This window comes from Phaethon aethereus (assembly GCF_964289735.1).
Source record: "Phaethon aethereus genome assembly, chromosome: 9".
In the NCBI taxonomy this organism is placed as follows: Eukaryota; Metazoa; Chordata; class Aves; order Phaethontiformes; family Phaethontidae; genus Phaethon; species Phaethon aethereus.
The window spans coordinates 6625195-6641690 of NC_138585.1; the positions used below are offsets into that span (position 1 = coordinate 6625195).

At 36.2% G+C, this 16496-nt stretch overlaps 1 protein-coding gene across 1 annotated transcript; it reads right to left on the reverse strand.

The window, feature by feature from the left end:
* Positions 1-206: 206 nt before the first annotated feature.
* On the reverse strand, positions 207-15982 carry RBP1 (retinol binding protein 1; the record flags this gene model as incomplete). Its single annotated transcript, XM_082003473.1, has 4 exons — positions 207-260; positions 3552-3653; positions 15115-15293; positions 15910-15982. 4 exons carry the CDS (start codon positions 15980-15982, stop codon positions 207-209), a joined length of 408 nt encoding a protein of 135 aa, XP_081859599.1.
* Positions 15983-16496: the final 514 nt, after the last annotated feature.

Sequence of the window (16496 nt, forward strand, 5' to 3'; positions counted from 1 at the left end):
TCTTTAATTGGCATTTCGAAAAATAGTTTTATTTGCAGCCATTTCTTGAAAATTATTTGTTAAAATATTTTATTCTAACTATACAGTTCTAATGTGATCTTCATTTCTGTGTTTGCTGTCGTCACTGATGATCATTACTACCATTTGGAGATCTGGTGGTAAGTCTGTAAATTCTACTGTTCTTCATTTCTGTATTGGCAGTAGGCTCATTGTACCTTCTTAAAGACCTGCTTACACTTGACTCCACACACTCTTATTTCCTAGGAAGAGAAAATAATAAAAAAATACAACTTTTACATAGGACACATGCATTATACATTCATGTGTGTCTCCAGCTTAATGTCAATCCACAATTTTCTATCAAATTAGATTGGGTAGCTTGTACGTATTTTAGCCTATTTTTAATCCTAAAAGAAACCAGCTGGTTTGGGTTTGTTTTCTGGTGAAAGATGGAGTAAGAGAAGTTGTTTTGGCATCTCAGATCTTAAAAGGGCCAAATATGTTCCTGGTGCATTATTCTCTATTTGCAGTGTGTGCAACTGCTAAGGTCTTTGAAATGGGCATTCTCTATTTTGGATACATAAAGAAGTTATTTGGGGATGGATTTGAATAACCAGTTCTGAATCTGCATGTTGATGACTGGTAGTTCAAACCTACAAAACTAGAAATCAGCTGAAAGCCCACTCTAGCAATACAGTGATCATGGCTAGAAAAGGACAGGTAGTTGGGTACAGAACATTTGATATAGGTCTATACATGACAGCACAGCAGTGAGTTTTGACTGAACTTGACCATACTGGATGCCTAGTGCTGTCTACTGTTCCTTTATGTTCCACAAGAGCTTCTCAGAAATCCCTACTTGCTAACCATTGGATCATCATGAACTGCGCATAAGCAGGTGCAGTGATGTTTACATCTTAGGCACTGATTTGTGAGGTCTACTGTTGTTTGCCTGATTTCACTGAAGATGCAGTTAATATTCTCCATTACTGAATCTATTTAGGTTAGACCTGAGAAGTGCACACAGTATGGGTGGGGATGTGTGGAGGTGTTGACCAGTTTTGGTGGAAGAAGAAAAAGGGGTGGAACTTCTTAAAGACAAAGGTTATGTGCGACCTAGCAGAAGGGATGTACTTTCTATTTCAAGATAAGACTTTTAATAAAGCTATCATAATATTTTGAGGAAACAGGAGGCAGAGTTTCCTGGGAAGTTATGCACATTTTCTTATGGGGGACTTTGATAAAATGACATATTAAAAAAACCTTACACTGAGTCAATAACCTTATCGGCATATGTTGCTAGTCCCTAGTAAGAGAAGGCGCTTCATGATGAATTGATGAAACAAGCAGACTGATAGAGTGATTTTAGTTAGGACCTCTTTTGTTCGCTTCTATATAGGTAACCCAGAAGAAGGAGTGTGCAATAAGGGCTAAGAGATCTGCTGACAGTGACAAAAACCTACAGAGCAGAAGCAATCAATACAATAGAAAAGGGCAATAAAACTCAAAAGGGAATGGAGAATGGTCAAATAAGTCACTCATATAAAATAGAATCTAAGGAGGAAAAAGAACTACAAAGTACAGACCATAGAATGAAATGAAGAAAATAGGAGGCGATAAACTACTAAAGGATGTGGTACTACTCTCTACAGAACTGTGGAAAGAATTAAATTAACACTTGGCTCATTGTGTAAAGTTCAATAGGATCATAAAGCTATCGAAGTATCAATTTTTTAGATGTAACTGCCCATTGTATCAAAGGACTCTCAAGAGTACAGGACTTAGTAATCTTAGCTGGTCAAAAATAAGATACTAAACGGGACTTTTTACTGTATGTTTAATGGAGAGAGTTACATTAACAAGGATTCAGAGAAATAAAGAGGGCAACTCTTGAAGTTCATTAAATATAAAAAGTGATAAAATCGAAATATTGGGGACTAGCCTCTAAAATACTCGGTTACTTCCTTTGCATGAAGTAATTTTGTACTGACTGTTGTGTACATGAGAGACAGATTGTGATAAATTGTACAAGTGCCAATGAGTGCATGGATGCCTGCATGAGTTGGCAGGTATGATACAGAACTCTTCACAGCCTTCTGAAAAGGCAGCGTCAGATCAGTCAGGTTTCCTTGGGGTACCTAAAGTGGCACTAGACACATATGCTTGAGCAACTGAATCTGAATTTATGACTTCTAAAATCAAACTCTTAACAGAGTCAAGTATAGAAAGTGGTCTGGCCTGGAGGTCCATGGCTAGGTTGTATGGCTAGAGCATGATGCAGGGTAAGGATAGCAGAAATCGGGGCTAAAGAAATTGGTGTTGGGGACGGGAAATGGGTAGAGATAATGACCGCGGAGCTGGCAAGAGACAGAAACCAGGATGCCCATACAGAGAAATCCAAGAGCAACTACTGCTATTGCTTCATGTATCTGCAGATGAGTGCAGCAAGGTATAAGTTAACTTCTAGACCAGACATTGAATGGCTAATTGCAACCTGCTTGCCAGCAGAGAATCTGAAAGTGCTGATGCTTGGTGTCATGGTACCAACTGTTGTGAAGCTGTGAGGCAGTGTGGAAATACTGTAGTGTGTTTGGGTATAGATAGAGGGAATATATACACACAAGAAATTCTGGAGTCTCCTTTTTATTGCTTCTCTCCTACTTTCATTAAGCCCATGACCTCATCTATAAAGTGATCATTTACACAATAACTTTCTCCCTACCGGCGTTATACCAAGTATGTAGTCCAGATGGTAGTATCTGTCATATACATTCCTTTCCCAAACTGGTTTCTGGGACTTCCAGTACTTCCTGAAAATTGCATTTAGTAATCAGGGGTTTGGGGTACTTTTGCAAAGATTTCATAACTCTTTCATAACTAACTGATTTTAGTATTTAGAGAACATCCATTTAGACTGTTGAACACTAATAGTACTGAACAGTGAACAGAAATGGAGGTTGGATTTTATCATCTCAACAGGAAGACTGCCTTTTACCCACATTGTTAAGAAAATGAGGATGCTATAAAAAGCTATGTGAGAAAAGAATAGGCATCTTCTTTCAGGTTCTGTTAACTTAGAAAGATAAAAAAAGATGATCTGAAAGAACATGACATTTCAAAAACTTAATTGCTGTTTTAGTTCTCTAGGCTATAATGCAGTCTGGCCTGTAATTATTTTAAAAGGACAATGGTGTATTTTCCTCTTACAGCTTCTTGTTGGCTGCATAATTTGACCAGATCCCATACTGCATATTTCAAAGACTGTATGAAGGACATTCTGTTAAATGTCTTCCTCAGTGTAAACATTTCAAACTGGTATGTCTGGACAGACAGTTAACACAGAAAGAGTACTGCTTTGAAATCAGGCAGTCTTTGTAAGGGACATAAAAGCATAATGGCTCCAAATGAAACTGTTGCTTTAGAAACAAGTCGAATGCTACACCAATACATAATTATGTCAAAGTAAACTAAGGTAACATAGCACATGGCCTGCTGCATTACATCTAACCATGTTAATAGAGTGGCATTTAAAACCTGTAACATGATCTTACCAGGTGCATTTCATTTCCTTCAATCCACTGGGTCCAACCACGACCTTCTTTTTCTCCATTCTGCACACAAAGAAGCTTATCTCCATCCCAAGATACGGTGGTCTAACAAAATAGACATATTCAATTTTACTGTAGTCTTCTCTGAAATGATGATTAGTTTCCGTAAAGCAAAACTTATCTCTTATATAATAAATTATTAATGTATCTCATAAGAAGAATAATCGTAGAGTGTTGCAACACTTAGGATAATTAAAAAAGAAAGGAGCCTAAATAGAAAGTTGCTGCCAAACTGCCTGTCCAAACCTGGAAGGATGAGATAAAGTTGTTTAAATGCAAGGAAAAGTACCATAAAAATAATTGTGTAAGAGCGCATTCCTCTCTCCCTGCTGACAAATACAGCAGCAGAAGGGATGTGCATCCTAATACTGTATTTGCAAAAGGAGCTGAAACCTTGAGATTGTTTGTTTTTTCCACCGTAAGGATTCCCCAGCTGCTCTACCTGAAAAAAGTACCCACCTACTGGCAGCTATGTATGAACATGGCTTTTACATCCTGAGCTGTTTTTTACCCATGTCTTAATCTGCCTTTCGTCACTGAGCAGAATAGTTTGGAATTATCAGCAAGCTGGTAACTTTGGCAGCATCCTGCTTTGTGTAACTGTAGCTGGAGAACTACTTGAGCCAGGACTGGCAGAACAAGAGTAAGGTGTTGCATGATTTGACATAGCACTTTTGTGAATATTGGTACTGTCCTGAGTAGTTCAGTGGAACTTGATTCATAAAACTACTTAAATGTATGAGGGTGCATCCTACAGCTTGTTACTCTGGTTAGTTGCCTTTCACATCTCCCTAAGAAAAAGAGAAGCAATACTCCATAAAATATTTAGAGGGAAGTGGAAGAACAGTGACAATTTGTGCCCAGTGAGGATAGTTTAACATCAGTATTAGCACATGGCTTTGAAACCAGCTTGTTTGAAGTGAATCTGCGGACTAAATATGGAATTACTGTCTACCTTGTAAAAGTCTTCAGCCACTGACTGTATGAGTAGTCAAATATGGAGAGAAGATTAATTCTGATCTATCATTAAAGGAAAACCTACTGCATCCATCCTCTGTAGTTTCTAGGAAATCAGCCTACATTTGTCATTCTGGAAACTAAAACCAGTTCAACATTCAAGAACTATGCAGCCTCAGTTATTTAATTTGTATATGTCACAAACAATTAATTCTTAAATTATAACCATGATAGCCACTATTTTTAAATGAGTACAGCCAGCAGTCTCTACCTCTGGGAAGCTTTAGACTAAACAAGCATGGAAAATGAATCACTAGAAAGAGTGCCAGCATAGATACTCATAAGCAAGGCATTGTTATTGATCCCATATAGTCTGTTTGCACCATATGGGGTCTCTGAAAGACAAACTCATGTGTCCTTGCTAAAAATCTCTCCAATCTGGAAAATGCATTCACAAATTCTTCTGTTCACTCTTGTAAAATGACGTATTTAAACCAAGTAGTAGATAAGATTTTTAAAAAGCCATATCCTTTTAATGTATAAAATGCTAATGCAGGAAGGAACAACACATTTGGGTAAAGCTGTAGTTAATGGAGTTATCATAATTTAAATTCTTTTCCGTATCTGTTCTAAATCTGTCGACACCCAGGTGCAGATAGAAGATAACAAATAATACTAGTCAAAGTGAAAAATGTTTAATTTATCAATTAACATATCTAAGAATATCTGATGATTCTAAAAAATGAATGTATCAGAAAATGAACATTATTTCCACCAATGACTTGTAGATGTGAGGGATACCGTGGAATGAAGCATTTGTATATGCAACTTTGCTTAGTAACTGCACTTATTTTTACCCACCGAGTATTAGCTCAGCATAGTGTAATCATTAGACTAGCTTAATAGTTAAATTTTGTGGGTTTAAATTTTTGTGAATTCAAAGGCAATACAGCATGATAAAGTAAGATCCAAATTTATTAGTACTGCTAATGTTCAAAGTCAGTTATGGAAGTTATTAGTCTTGATAATATTCACTAGCTTAGTACACTTGGGTGATTGAAATTGTTTCATCTCAGAAAACAACACACTTTTTTCTCTGGCTTTCTTGTTTTTCCAGTCAAGATTAGATATTGCTTTTGACAATTTGGTGATAACCACAAAGAGTATAATACCACAGACTGTTAACCAAGCTGTTTTATCAGCCAATATTCTCAGTTATCATCCTCTGCCTTCCCTTTGAGAAATATAAATACTGAAGCTATATGAGTAAACCATACAGTTTCCGATTTTTGTATGTGGCTATTTTGCTATGAAGGTTATAAAGGACAGAATATATTTCAGGAGAATATAATGTCCTCTTTGTTAGCAGAAACAACCCCTTTATGACAGTAAGATTAATCAGTAGCATTTTTATCTTTTCTTTCTTTAGGTTAAACTGTAATGTCTCATATAATAAAAGACACAACTAATACAGAAGATAGAAACTTCTCTTTTAACTCAGATTGAAACAGGTTCTTCCATTCCAAATATCTCTATTGAGACACACACTGAGTATTAGTTGAGGTTGGAGTTGCTATGACTGTTATATATGCACTGGCTGCTGCTATTAGTACAGCCTTTACCAACAGCTAAGATACAGCAATGCTTGCCTTAGAACATTTCCAAATATCTGAGTCAGAACATAATAACAATATTAAAAAAAACCCACTGTAGGGCAAATGTTGCTAAATATAATCTATTTTGTTGTATAGAAGAGCAAAGATTTATTTTTAAAGATTGGATCAAGATATTGCCATTGTATAATTCGGAGTCAAACACTTGCATTGACTAATAAAGCATGAACCTTTAGTTGCTGTTGTTTTCCTCTCCCGGCACGCACTTACTATCAAGATAAAGAAATGCTTTACCTTTTATGCAAAACAACTTTTCTTAAATAAGTAGGCTTTTATAGTTAACCTTGTTTGCCACCATTTTGATAATAGCATTACCTAAAGTTTGCTTGATTACAGAGATTGAGCTACTGCCTCGTATCTGGAATGACTGAAAATCTTTGCCAGGGTTTGGTGAGCACAGCATCCCCAGGCAGATAGTTCCTATTTGTCATCTTCCTCCACAAGCAAGAGGAGAAGTACACAAACTTTGAGGACACTGGAAACCTGGAGTTTCCTGACGGTAACAGAACCAGCTAGATGAAAATATAGTATTTCTCTAAAACTGAAGGCTCCTGCCTTTTTGAGCATCTTGTACTGCTTGTAAGATAAATGGAAGACTTAATTTATTCCTTTCAACTAGGCAGTACATAATCTAGTTTGTCATAAGTAAGCTTAAGTTTTGCTTACTTACTACCTGATCATACTTAAACCTAAGACAAATATTTCTTAGGTCAAATGCACATAATTCTGTAGGAAACTTTAATAGAAAATAGTGATGAATGCAATTAATCGATAGTGTGATTAAAAATATTGAAGGAGCATAAGAAAAGTTAATGGAGTGAGATAAATAAGGGTGAGTCTTGCCTCACTTTAACTTTTTGAGAAAAGTTCTAACCACCAATAGTGCACATCTTTTGGATTATATACTCTTTGTTCTTGAGGTGTAGTAATAGAGAATGGAGCTCCTCTGGGAGATGAAGAAGCCTTTGAAGCCTGAGGACACAAGATATGTTCAAATTTTCTTTGGTTTTATATGATTTCTGTAGTCTTACACTTTTTTTGTGTACTTAGATATTTTATTACTTGGCCATTCACATACTTTTGTTAGTGATTTAATCTCTTTGTGTTATGAAGATTTAAAAAAGATGCATAAAAATACCATCTTCCTGAAAATTAAAGAAGAAATTATATTGATTCTCATTACTGTTTTCAGCTGAGACAAGGTAGATTTATTAAATGAAATGTTTAGTAAAAACAAAACAAATTGACTATCTATTTGCATTTTCCCCTAGTAGCAGTAACAGTAGTGAAGTCTTGTAGAATTACAACAGGTATCTAGCTTCTAGTGGTAAGTCATATTGACCCACAGCCAGAGATGCTGATTTTTGTAAGTTACTGAAATAGCCATCAAACAATTTTATCAGAGAACTTTGCATTTCCCAGTGAGGTCTAACTGCAAAAACATTTGATGCTGTCTCTACACAATGTTTCTTATGCCCATGTTGGCTATTCCTATTGTGCTTCCTTGTGTCATGTGCTCTGTAGTTGAAGATACATAATATATTTTACAGGTGAATGAAAGAAAATAACTTTTTTTTTTAAAGTATTTCATCAACATTTTTGTTAATGCTACATAGATTTTCAACACATTGCATTTACAAATACAAATTGCAGCTGCCACCTTTCATCAAAAATATGTTATTGATCTCCCATCTGCAGGAGAAAAACAGCAGTACCAATTCTATTTTACTTCTCCTTCCCTTCAATGTTGTCTCTGTATTTGTGGTGCAGCAAATGACTTCAATGCTCTAAAACTGCACGACACACTCTGTGATCCATCTCAATCCAGTAATTCTCTGCTTATGAGAACGACCAGTCATTTTACAATTGTAATTATGAATTAAGAAGGATTAAACAATGGAAAGTAATTGTTTAGATCAGATGACACAGGAAAATCCGGTTTGAGCTGTGTCCTGTATTGCATTTACAAATAACACTAAAGAAAATATCCTAGAATTTTTTGTCAAACAGGGCAATGTATCCAAGAAGATATTTAATAGCTTCTCAAATTAAAGCACTTTCATCTGTACTAAATATCAAAGTGATACAAAAACTTCTGGTAAGCAATCTGCAGGGGAAATTTTCATCAAATGAAATGCTGATGGAATAAACTAATGTTGATACCACAGACAAAATCTAATGTAATTGTGAAGGGGCATTCTGTAGTGTTGTAGTCACTACCTATGACCTGTGTAGGAGGCAGGCTGCACACTGCTAACAGGAGAGCTACAACCATGTTTGTCATCCCTCCATCCTGTAACTCCTTCTATCTCATCAAATCTGCATCTGTCAGGTTGGTGACAGACGGATAAACTACTGAAAAAACAACAAACCCAACAGAAAAATTAGTGGTAGGATTCCTGGACTTTATCTCAAGATACTGTTGCTGGACAAAGGTTATACATACCTAGCCATCCTGTAGCTAGGTTGAATGATAAAGTCTATACCACCTTTCCTTCCCTTACTAACTTCCCTGTAGACTCACAAACCTAACCTCCCATTTAATCGTTCCTGGTTTTAGCCATGCGGCAACTCAAGTCCTAAAGTTAACTCACAGGAAATGGTTGGTAGAACAATCCAACTCATTTCTCAGCTGCTTGTTGGGCTGGCAGATACGGTGTCTCATAATAGGTATCTGTTGGCTACAGGACTCTGAAATGTGTTCATGCCATACAAACTTCCTCAGATAGTTACTGGAAGACAAGCTGGTTATAATGTGGGCATTCTGTACCTGACTGATAAGCTTATTGAAGTTCACTGTAGTCAAAAGATGAAAGACTTCCAGCAGCAGTATTTTGCTTCTACAATTGTTAGCATCTCCATTGTTGGCAAAGGGTCTTAGGATTCTATTGACAAATTTAAGATCAAAGGGTATGCTGTTGTCAGATGGGATCAGGTCTTAAATGTTCAAATTCCTTATTTTGAATCTTTGCTCGTAAGAACAATAAAGGAAAGCAATGGCTAGTGACATGTTCCAGGGAGCAGGAAAGTAAATGTGCCAAAGCTCCAGGCTATGCAGGTGACAATATGCGGGAGGAGGAGTAGAATCAATATTATGGACAATGCATAATATTTTATTTCTTAAGAACAGAGTTTGGTTTTTTTTCTTCTGTACACAAATAATAACAAAAATAGGAAGACTTGTGTATATCCTATGCCAGAAAAAGAAGTACAAACCAGCACACCCAATTCACTTTGTGCAAGGATCAAAATCGATTCTAAGACACTTACTGTTTAAATTAATGTGTATAATTGATTTATCCTCCGTGTAATTTTAGCAAAATGCAATTGTACATAACACTAATGATTTGTCATTCAGAATTGGATTTGGTATGTCTGGTTCCCAGGTGTTCAGATAATTCTTTGTGATTGCACTTTCTGCATTCATAACTCTCCAAGCTTTTTAGGATTCACAAAAAGCTGAAATGCTAAAGCCCATCCAAAACCACCTCCCCTACAGAGCTTCAGTATGTTAGTAGTGGTTTTGTAAATAACTGGCTCAAAGCTTCTGATCAGTCTCGTGTTTTAGACATGAATCCAACACTGCAAAATTTAAAGTTAATGACATCTTAAATTATGTGGCAAAAGGTTCTAGAGATCTCATTTGGTATTGCTGCACAAATGTGCTGAGCATATCACTTAAGGTAATAACCAGTGCATGCAGTGTGAAATAAGTCAGAATGAAGGCAACAGCTCCTCTTTACTGAGCCACTGAGACTGAATGTACCAGAGGTTTAGAGAGCCTGAGACAGATCCAAGAGTGGACCTCTGTTCTCTGGAATCTTGGGTTGAATGGAGGACTGTTCTTCCTCACTTGTGGACAGCAGTTTGTAAAAGGCCAGAGGTATCAACAGAAAACTACATGAAGACTACCTCCTTTTAAATTAACCCTCCCCAAAAGTCAGACATTAATCCAATGAGGAGCTGGGGAATTTACGGTACTGCAGAGAGGGCAGGCACTAGATTTGAGCAAAGACTAGTATATACACACAGGCAATGACATAAAAACACCTCCCAGCAACAGTGGTTCTAGAACAATGCTTGTTTCAACAAAGTATATAAGAAAATACTTACAAGCCAAAAAGGAAAGGACAGCATTTGAATAGGTAAAGAAACAAAATAGTTAAATCAGAGGGATCAAGTAAAGACATATTGCTGATCTTGCATCTTACTAGATGGGTGCAATTTATTTTGAGTCTTCTCACTCTGTGGGGGATCCCTACTGAAATTCCAAGTACTGGAATGTTCTTTGTTGGTTGTTTTTCTGGCAGCAAGTCTTCATTCCAATACCTACTCTAAACTAGATTAACAGCTGTGAATTCCATTTGTGGAACAGAGGAACCCTGCCTAAATAGTTAAATAAGCTTCATGAGCCATGTGATTTTATAACAGGGCTTTATTCTGACCTTGCAGCAGTATCAATCAAATTATGTCCAAAATAACTAAACTTCATTGCATTTTTCCTGAATACAAACTAGAGAGGAATCACTTTCACATTGGGCATGTTTGTTATTTAAAACAGAGCCATGATCAGTTCCAAACAGCTTACCTCCTTCCACTAGGATATGGCACATATAAGTAGCACTGGTTTCTGTGACAGAAGGGATTGCTCAGGTGCCTATGAACAATCCTCATGTGGCTGTCTTTCATAAACATTAAATGACTATATGTTTTCAGGAAGATACTTCATATGGAAAGATGTATGATAGATCTGATGAGTGAATTCTCCAACTGCCAAATTCGCTCACCCCACCCCGCCCAGCGAGTCTTAACTGTGACTGAAAGTTATATTAGTTCCAAGAATAGAACCCTAACCACCCATTTGATAACTTATCCACAGTTATATTCTGCTTGTATTCTGTTTTCGTTAACTAAATGGTTATAATGTATGATTTCCCACCTTCAGTTTCAAATTCTTCCTGTTTTATCTGTTTACCAGCCCCTAGCCATTGTCATTTCCTTTCCTGCTTCAAGGTAAGAATAAAATTACTATGCCAAAAAGCACAAGGCTCTGAATTACTGAAGCATCCTTCACTTGCTTAGCCAACTATTCAATTCTAATGCAACTAATGCTGCTTTCAGTTATCCAGGAAATTCTACTGTTCTATATTTAGAACACAGAACCTTCCTTGATTTTTCAAACAGATCACTTGCCTTTAGTCTCTGTCAAAAGATAGATTCACTCTGGATACTGTGAGCTAAAGCAATTCAGTCTCACTCAAATGCTTGAACAGCAGAGAAAAATTTTAATCCAAAAACTTTCTCTGACTTTAGCTGGAAAATTATTAGAAAAGTAAAAATTTTAGGGTAGTTAATTTTTCCATCTGAGCTACCCCATTCTCAATCTGCTTTAATTCATTGGGTGCAAAGACTTGGAACATGAAACTTCAGCCTTTGTTTCAGCCTTTAAGTTTTTTCCGTTAACTTCTTGATAAACTTTTGACTGATGTACTAAGAAAATACTGTGAAGGTACACAAGGCTAACTTTTCTGATTAGCATCAGATCCTGCCCTGTTCTGATGTTTACTGGTACATATTTCACATTGCAGATGTTTCCTCAGCTTCACTGTTTTTTACTGATGGTGAAAAAGGCACGCAAAATTATCTGGCGATGAATAGGATCTACTTTTGGAGATGGTTTTCAATTAATTATTGTTTTAATAAGGTCTTGCTTCTTTTGTGCACAGTAAGTTTTTTCCACAGTAAAGTTTATGTGCATGAAACAAGGTTTTATACTTAGTGCAATACCTGAGACCTTCACTAAATTAATCACAACTAGAGACTATAGAATTTATCTTTAAAATTGAAGAAATTTATAATAAGACTGGAGCTTCACTGAGAATGAAGATAGCAGATTCAAATACTCAGTTCAGGAAATACCAAAGCCATAGTTTAGCCATTTAACTTAACATTTCTGTCTTTGTACTCTATACAGTTAAAACCATGAACAAACTCTTCAAAGTAGAAGAAACTTTATTACATGGTCCAATTCAAACTTCACATCATATGAGAAAGAATGTAATACAATATTAATGTTTTAAACTTCTTTCCACACCATCTAATGTGCACCTTGTAACATCTGCAAAGAATAAAAGATGCTCCTGAATATGTAAACTTTCATTTTACCTTTGTAGTTCAAACTGACAAGTTTTTGATTTTTTTAACCCTAAAGTATAATTAAACTTGCAGAAACACATCTTTTACAAAGTTACCAAACAAATAGAGAAGCTCTTATTTAACTTTTATCTAGAAGAGAGTATCTCTGGGGGAAAGCCCCAGCAAAGCACAATACCATTATGGAGCTAGTGAATGCAGATGTCTGGTCTGCATTTCTTAAGAGACCAGGTTGTGCTGCAGCTTGCTCCATACATGGCTTCAGTAATGCTCAGAACACATTGAATATCAGCTGTCTTCTTGGAAGTACCTTGCACTGCGATTAGTGATCTCTCCTGTGTCCACACATCTGTGTGGTCAACTATCCTTTGGTTTTATAGAACAGAGAAATTGCATCTTTAATTAAACTAGCAGGGCTTTTCAGTTTCTCAAGATTCCAAAGTAGCAAATGTTCACTTCCCAACAGAAACAAAATCTTAAAGGAACTGATGTCACCAACTTCTGTTACCTATATCCCTTAAGAAAACAAAATCACCTAAAAACATGTTGCATACAAGAAAGGGACAGTTAAAGGTCAAAAAAAGGACGAACTGAAACTGCTAAGGTTTATCCAGCTCAATTAACTCACTGTTCCAGAAAGTTCAGACAGGCTTCCAGAAATGACTAACTATAAAAATGAAAAAATCCTAACTGAAATGAAGGAGGGGGCCTATAGTATCACAGGAGTATCAATACCTACTGTCAAACCTTCGACTTAACTGTAAAATAAGTATCAACAAAACTTTTAAACCTTTTCTCATCACAGACAATATTGATTTGGAATAATTGTAGTTACACTCTACCCTCACTCACAGACATGTTTTACAACTGAAAGGTGAACACACTTTCGGCGAATGATACACAAAATCTAACCTGTTCACGGTGCTAACATTATTTTTACTGATGTTAACTCTAGTTAGGTGATAAATTCTTCATTAAAAGAAAAGATTATCTATACCTATTGGATGCATTACTTCTAAGGTTATTTTGCTAGTCTCCTGATGATTGCTCTGCTATATAGATTAACGTTTAATGTGTAATTTGTCTTATCCATGTTACTTTGTACTTCTCATACACTGAGCTACTTGGATAAAACTTGCCCAGTGGTCTGCTCAGTCCACAATATAAATAACAGTAACTGATTGACAGTCTCTCCCATTACATAGATAGGCTATTAATGATTAAACCATTTATGGCATGCAGTTTCATAAGCTACAGATGAGAAAAGGAAATACCAAGAATGATATTCAACTTTTGCTTTTATGGTGGTTTTCTTCATAAGATCACTCAGGGAGTGGTCCAGTATCTCCTATTTCACCTCCATGACCCTTCTCTCACAGACTCTTTCTGGACTGTTAGAGTTCTTTTGTTGCTTAACAACTGCAAGTTTTTCCTGACATTATGGTTATCAGATTTGGGTAGAGAAAGACAGCTTTGAGAAAACTGAGGTCTCATGTAGAAAAGAAATCTTAAATCGAACTATAAAGTATGATACATTGCTACATGGCAAATAGAGAACCAGTGATCAGTGACCTGAACTGTATAGCTGCAGTTGGTATCTGTTGTTGGAGGCCATGAAGGGCCATGGAGGATTTCTGAAAGTTTTTGTAGAGTTACGTGCCTAAGTCATTCCTAACAAACCAAACAGTCAGGGTTAGTGAATACTCCTTGGGTTTTTCTGGAAAAGGCAAGAAGCTGCTGGTACCTTCTGCTTCCCAGGCTAAGTAAGCATTTTGCACTAAACAGCCAATAGATAAAATGTTTAAGCAACCCTTGGAAGTAGGGTTAACTAGGCTCCACTCCAAATCAAATAGCTGTTGTAGTGACTAGAATAATCTTTCTCAAATTTCTTCTTTCTGGTTCAACACTTTGAATTCTTCCCTGTCACTCAAATTGGGTAAAATTGGGTACAGAATTTTGGCCTATTACAAATAATGAAATATTTACGGTGTTTGTCAGGAAGTTGAGTTGCATGTTAAATCTATTCAGCATTTCAAAAGCAGAACTAGGCAAGGGACACATTTCCATGTCTTCTGAATCTGATTTTTCAGCACAGTGGTTGTCTGGCACATTTTGTAAGAACTCATTGCAGGTACATGCTACACAGCCCCAGAGCACTTCTTTCCACCATATACAGGATGTTGTAGTCCTCCTTTAGATGGAGTTTAATGGTATTTAAGTACAGATAATGCTTAGATGGAGACAGTTCTATACACACACAAACCAGTACTTCACTGACTCAAATATTGAGGACTTCAGGCATTTTTAGCGCTTGAGCAGATGTTTTGAAATGCAATTTCTAAGCACTTGGTCATTCTTACATATGGGGACTAGTGCCTGTCCCTGCAATCAGTGGACCTCCTTCACTGTAAAACATGACTCAGTGAAGAGATTCTGAGAGTCTGAACATAGATGTCTTTTTGACTAACAAATATCCCAGTAAAATTGAGTAATGTTTCACTGAAGTTACTATTCATTCATTGATAAAACTGGTTTGTCCCCCTGAGTAAAATTAGCATTCCTTTAATGTAAAGGCACGCTAAAAACTGTGTGCACATCCTGTCAAACTGAGAAGCACAGAAATAATTTTAGGAATAGCCACACAAAATGGTTAACAGACGTGGTCTGTGAAAGGCCTCAGATTATTCTTTTTTTTGTGTCCGTTGTTAAAGTTTAATTCTTACCATGCATTTCCGATCATCCACCCCAGCTAAATCCTCCACAAACTCCTTTCCTACATCAAATTCCATGATGTAGTTTCTAAAAGTGCTTAGCGTTTTAATGATCATATGATCCCCATTCTGAAGGATTTCTTTGTCAGGTTTTAGCAAGTTTGCTATTTTTCTTACAGCAACATTTACATCTGAAAAAGAAAAAGAATTATTTTAATCCAGAAAAGTCCACCACAAAAAGAAGCTTGTAGGTTTTGGAAGAACTAAAATGAACAAAGATAAATAAATGTCCAGATCTTTCAGGCCAGCTTCCTCACCAGAAAAAAAGTCCATAACCTAATTCTTTTAACTTAAGTAAGCTAATGTTCTGATTTTCTAATTATGTGGAATCCTAAAAAATACTACTTGTATTTGATGGTTAATAAGGCCTTCAATATTTATGTAGAAATACTAGCACTTTACATCAAATGCAAACACATAAAACTGCATTAAGTACATACTGTCTCTTTACCACACATTAAAAATTTTACTCTTTTTCAAATTATGGGTTTTTTTAAGTTTGAAATCTGCCACTTACCTTTTCAAGCTATGTAGTTTAATCTCTGTTAATGTAAGCTTCAAGATGGCAAAAAGTAGAGGCTGCTTAAGACAAAACAATTTTGCATAAGGCAATTCTTACAAGTGCATTCCTGAAAAGAATATTTCTCAAAAAAATGATTTATGATTGTACAAGAAAAAATAGATTAATATGAAGACTAAGGTTGCATTTATTGATAATTTATTAAAGAAACATGAAGGAAACCTTACCCAGCGCTTTCAGATACTCCTCAAAATTGTCATTGCTGACCATTTTCCAGTAACCATTGAAATCTGCAGGCATCCCTACTTTAGGCAATTGTCAAAATGAAAGTCTCAGAAGAGTGTGTGGATTCTGCACCACACAGCTCACTGCCTCTCTTTGTGGTGAGTTTGAACTCTGGTTTCTTTTATTTTTTTTAGACCATGTAGCTATGCAAGTCCTTCTAATCCGATTATTGTTGAAGTATTGCCTTTAAATCCTTCCACAAGGCCAAACCTCTGAGATTTATAATGACAGCAGGATGACTTGATTTAAACAGAACGAAACATTCACCTTCCATATAACTTCTGTAAGGGTACTGATTATCTGGAGATCCATTTTAACCATATTACTCTTCACTTTTCATGCCACTCAGAAAAAAACTTTTTAATTAGCTCTAGTTTAGGATATTAGCCAAAGCTATACAAGTGCTTGTGTGTTTGCTGAGATGAATCCTTCTTCCTTGAGTATGTTCCAGCTACTTTATGCCACCTTCTTTTCAGAAAACGATCATACAGACTCTTTCAGTGAAAGCAGTTTGTGTCTAGCATTACTT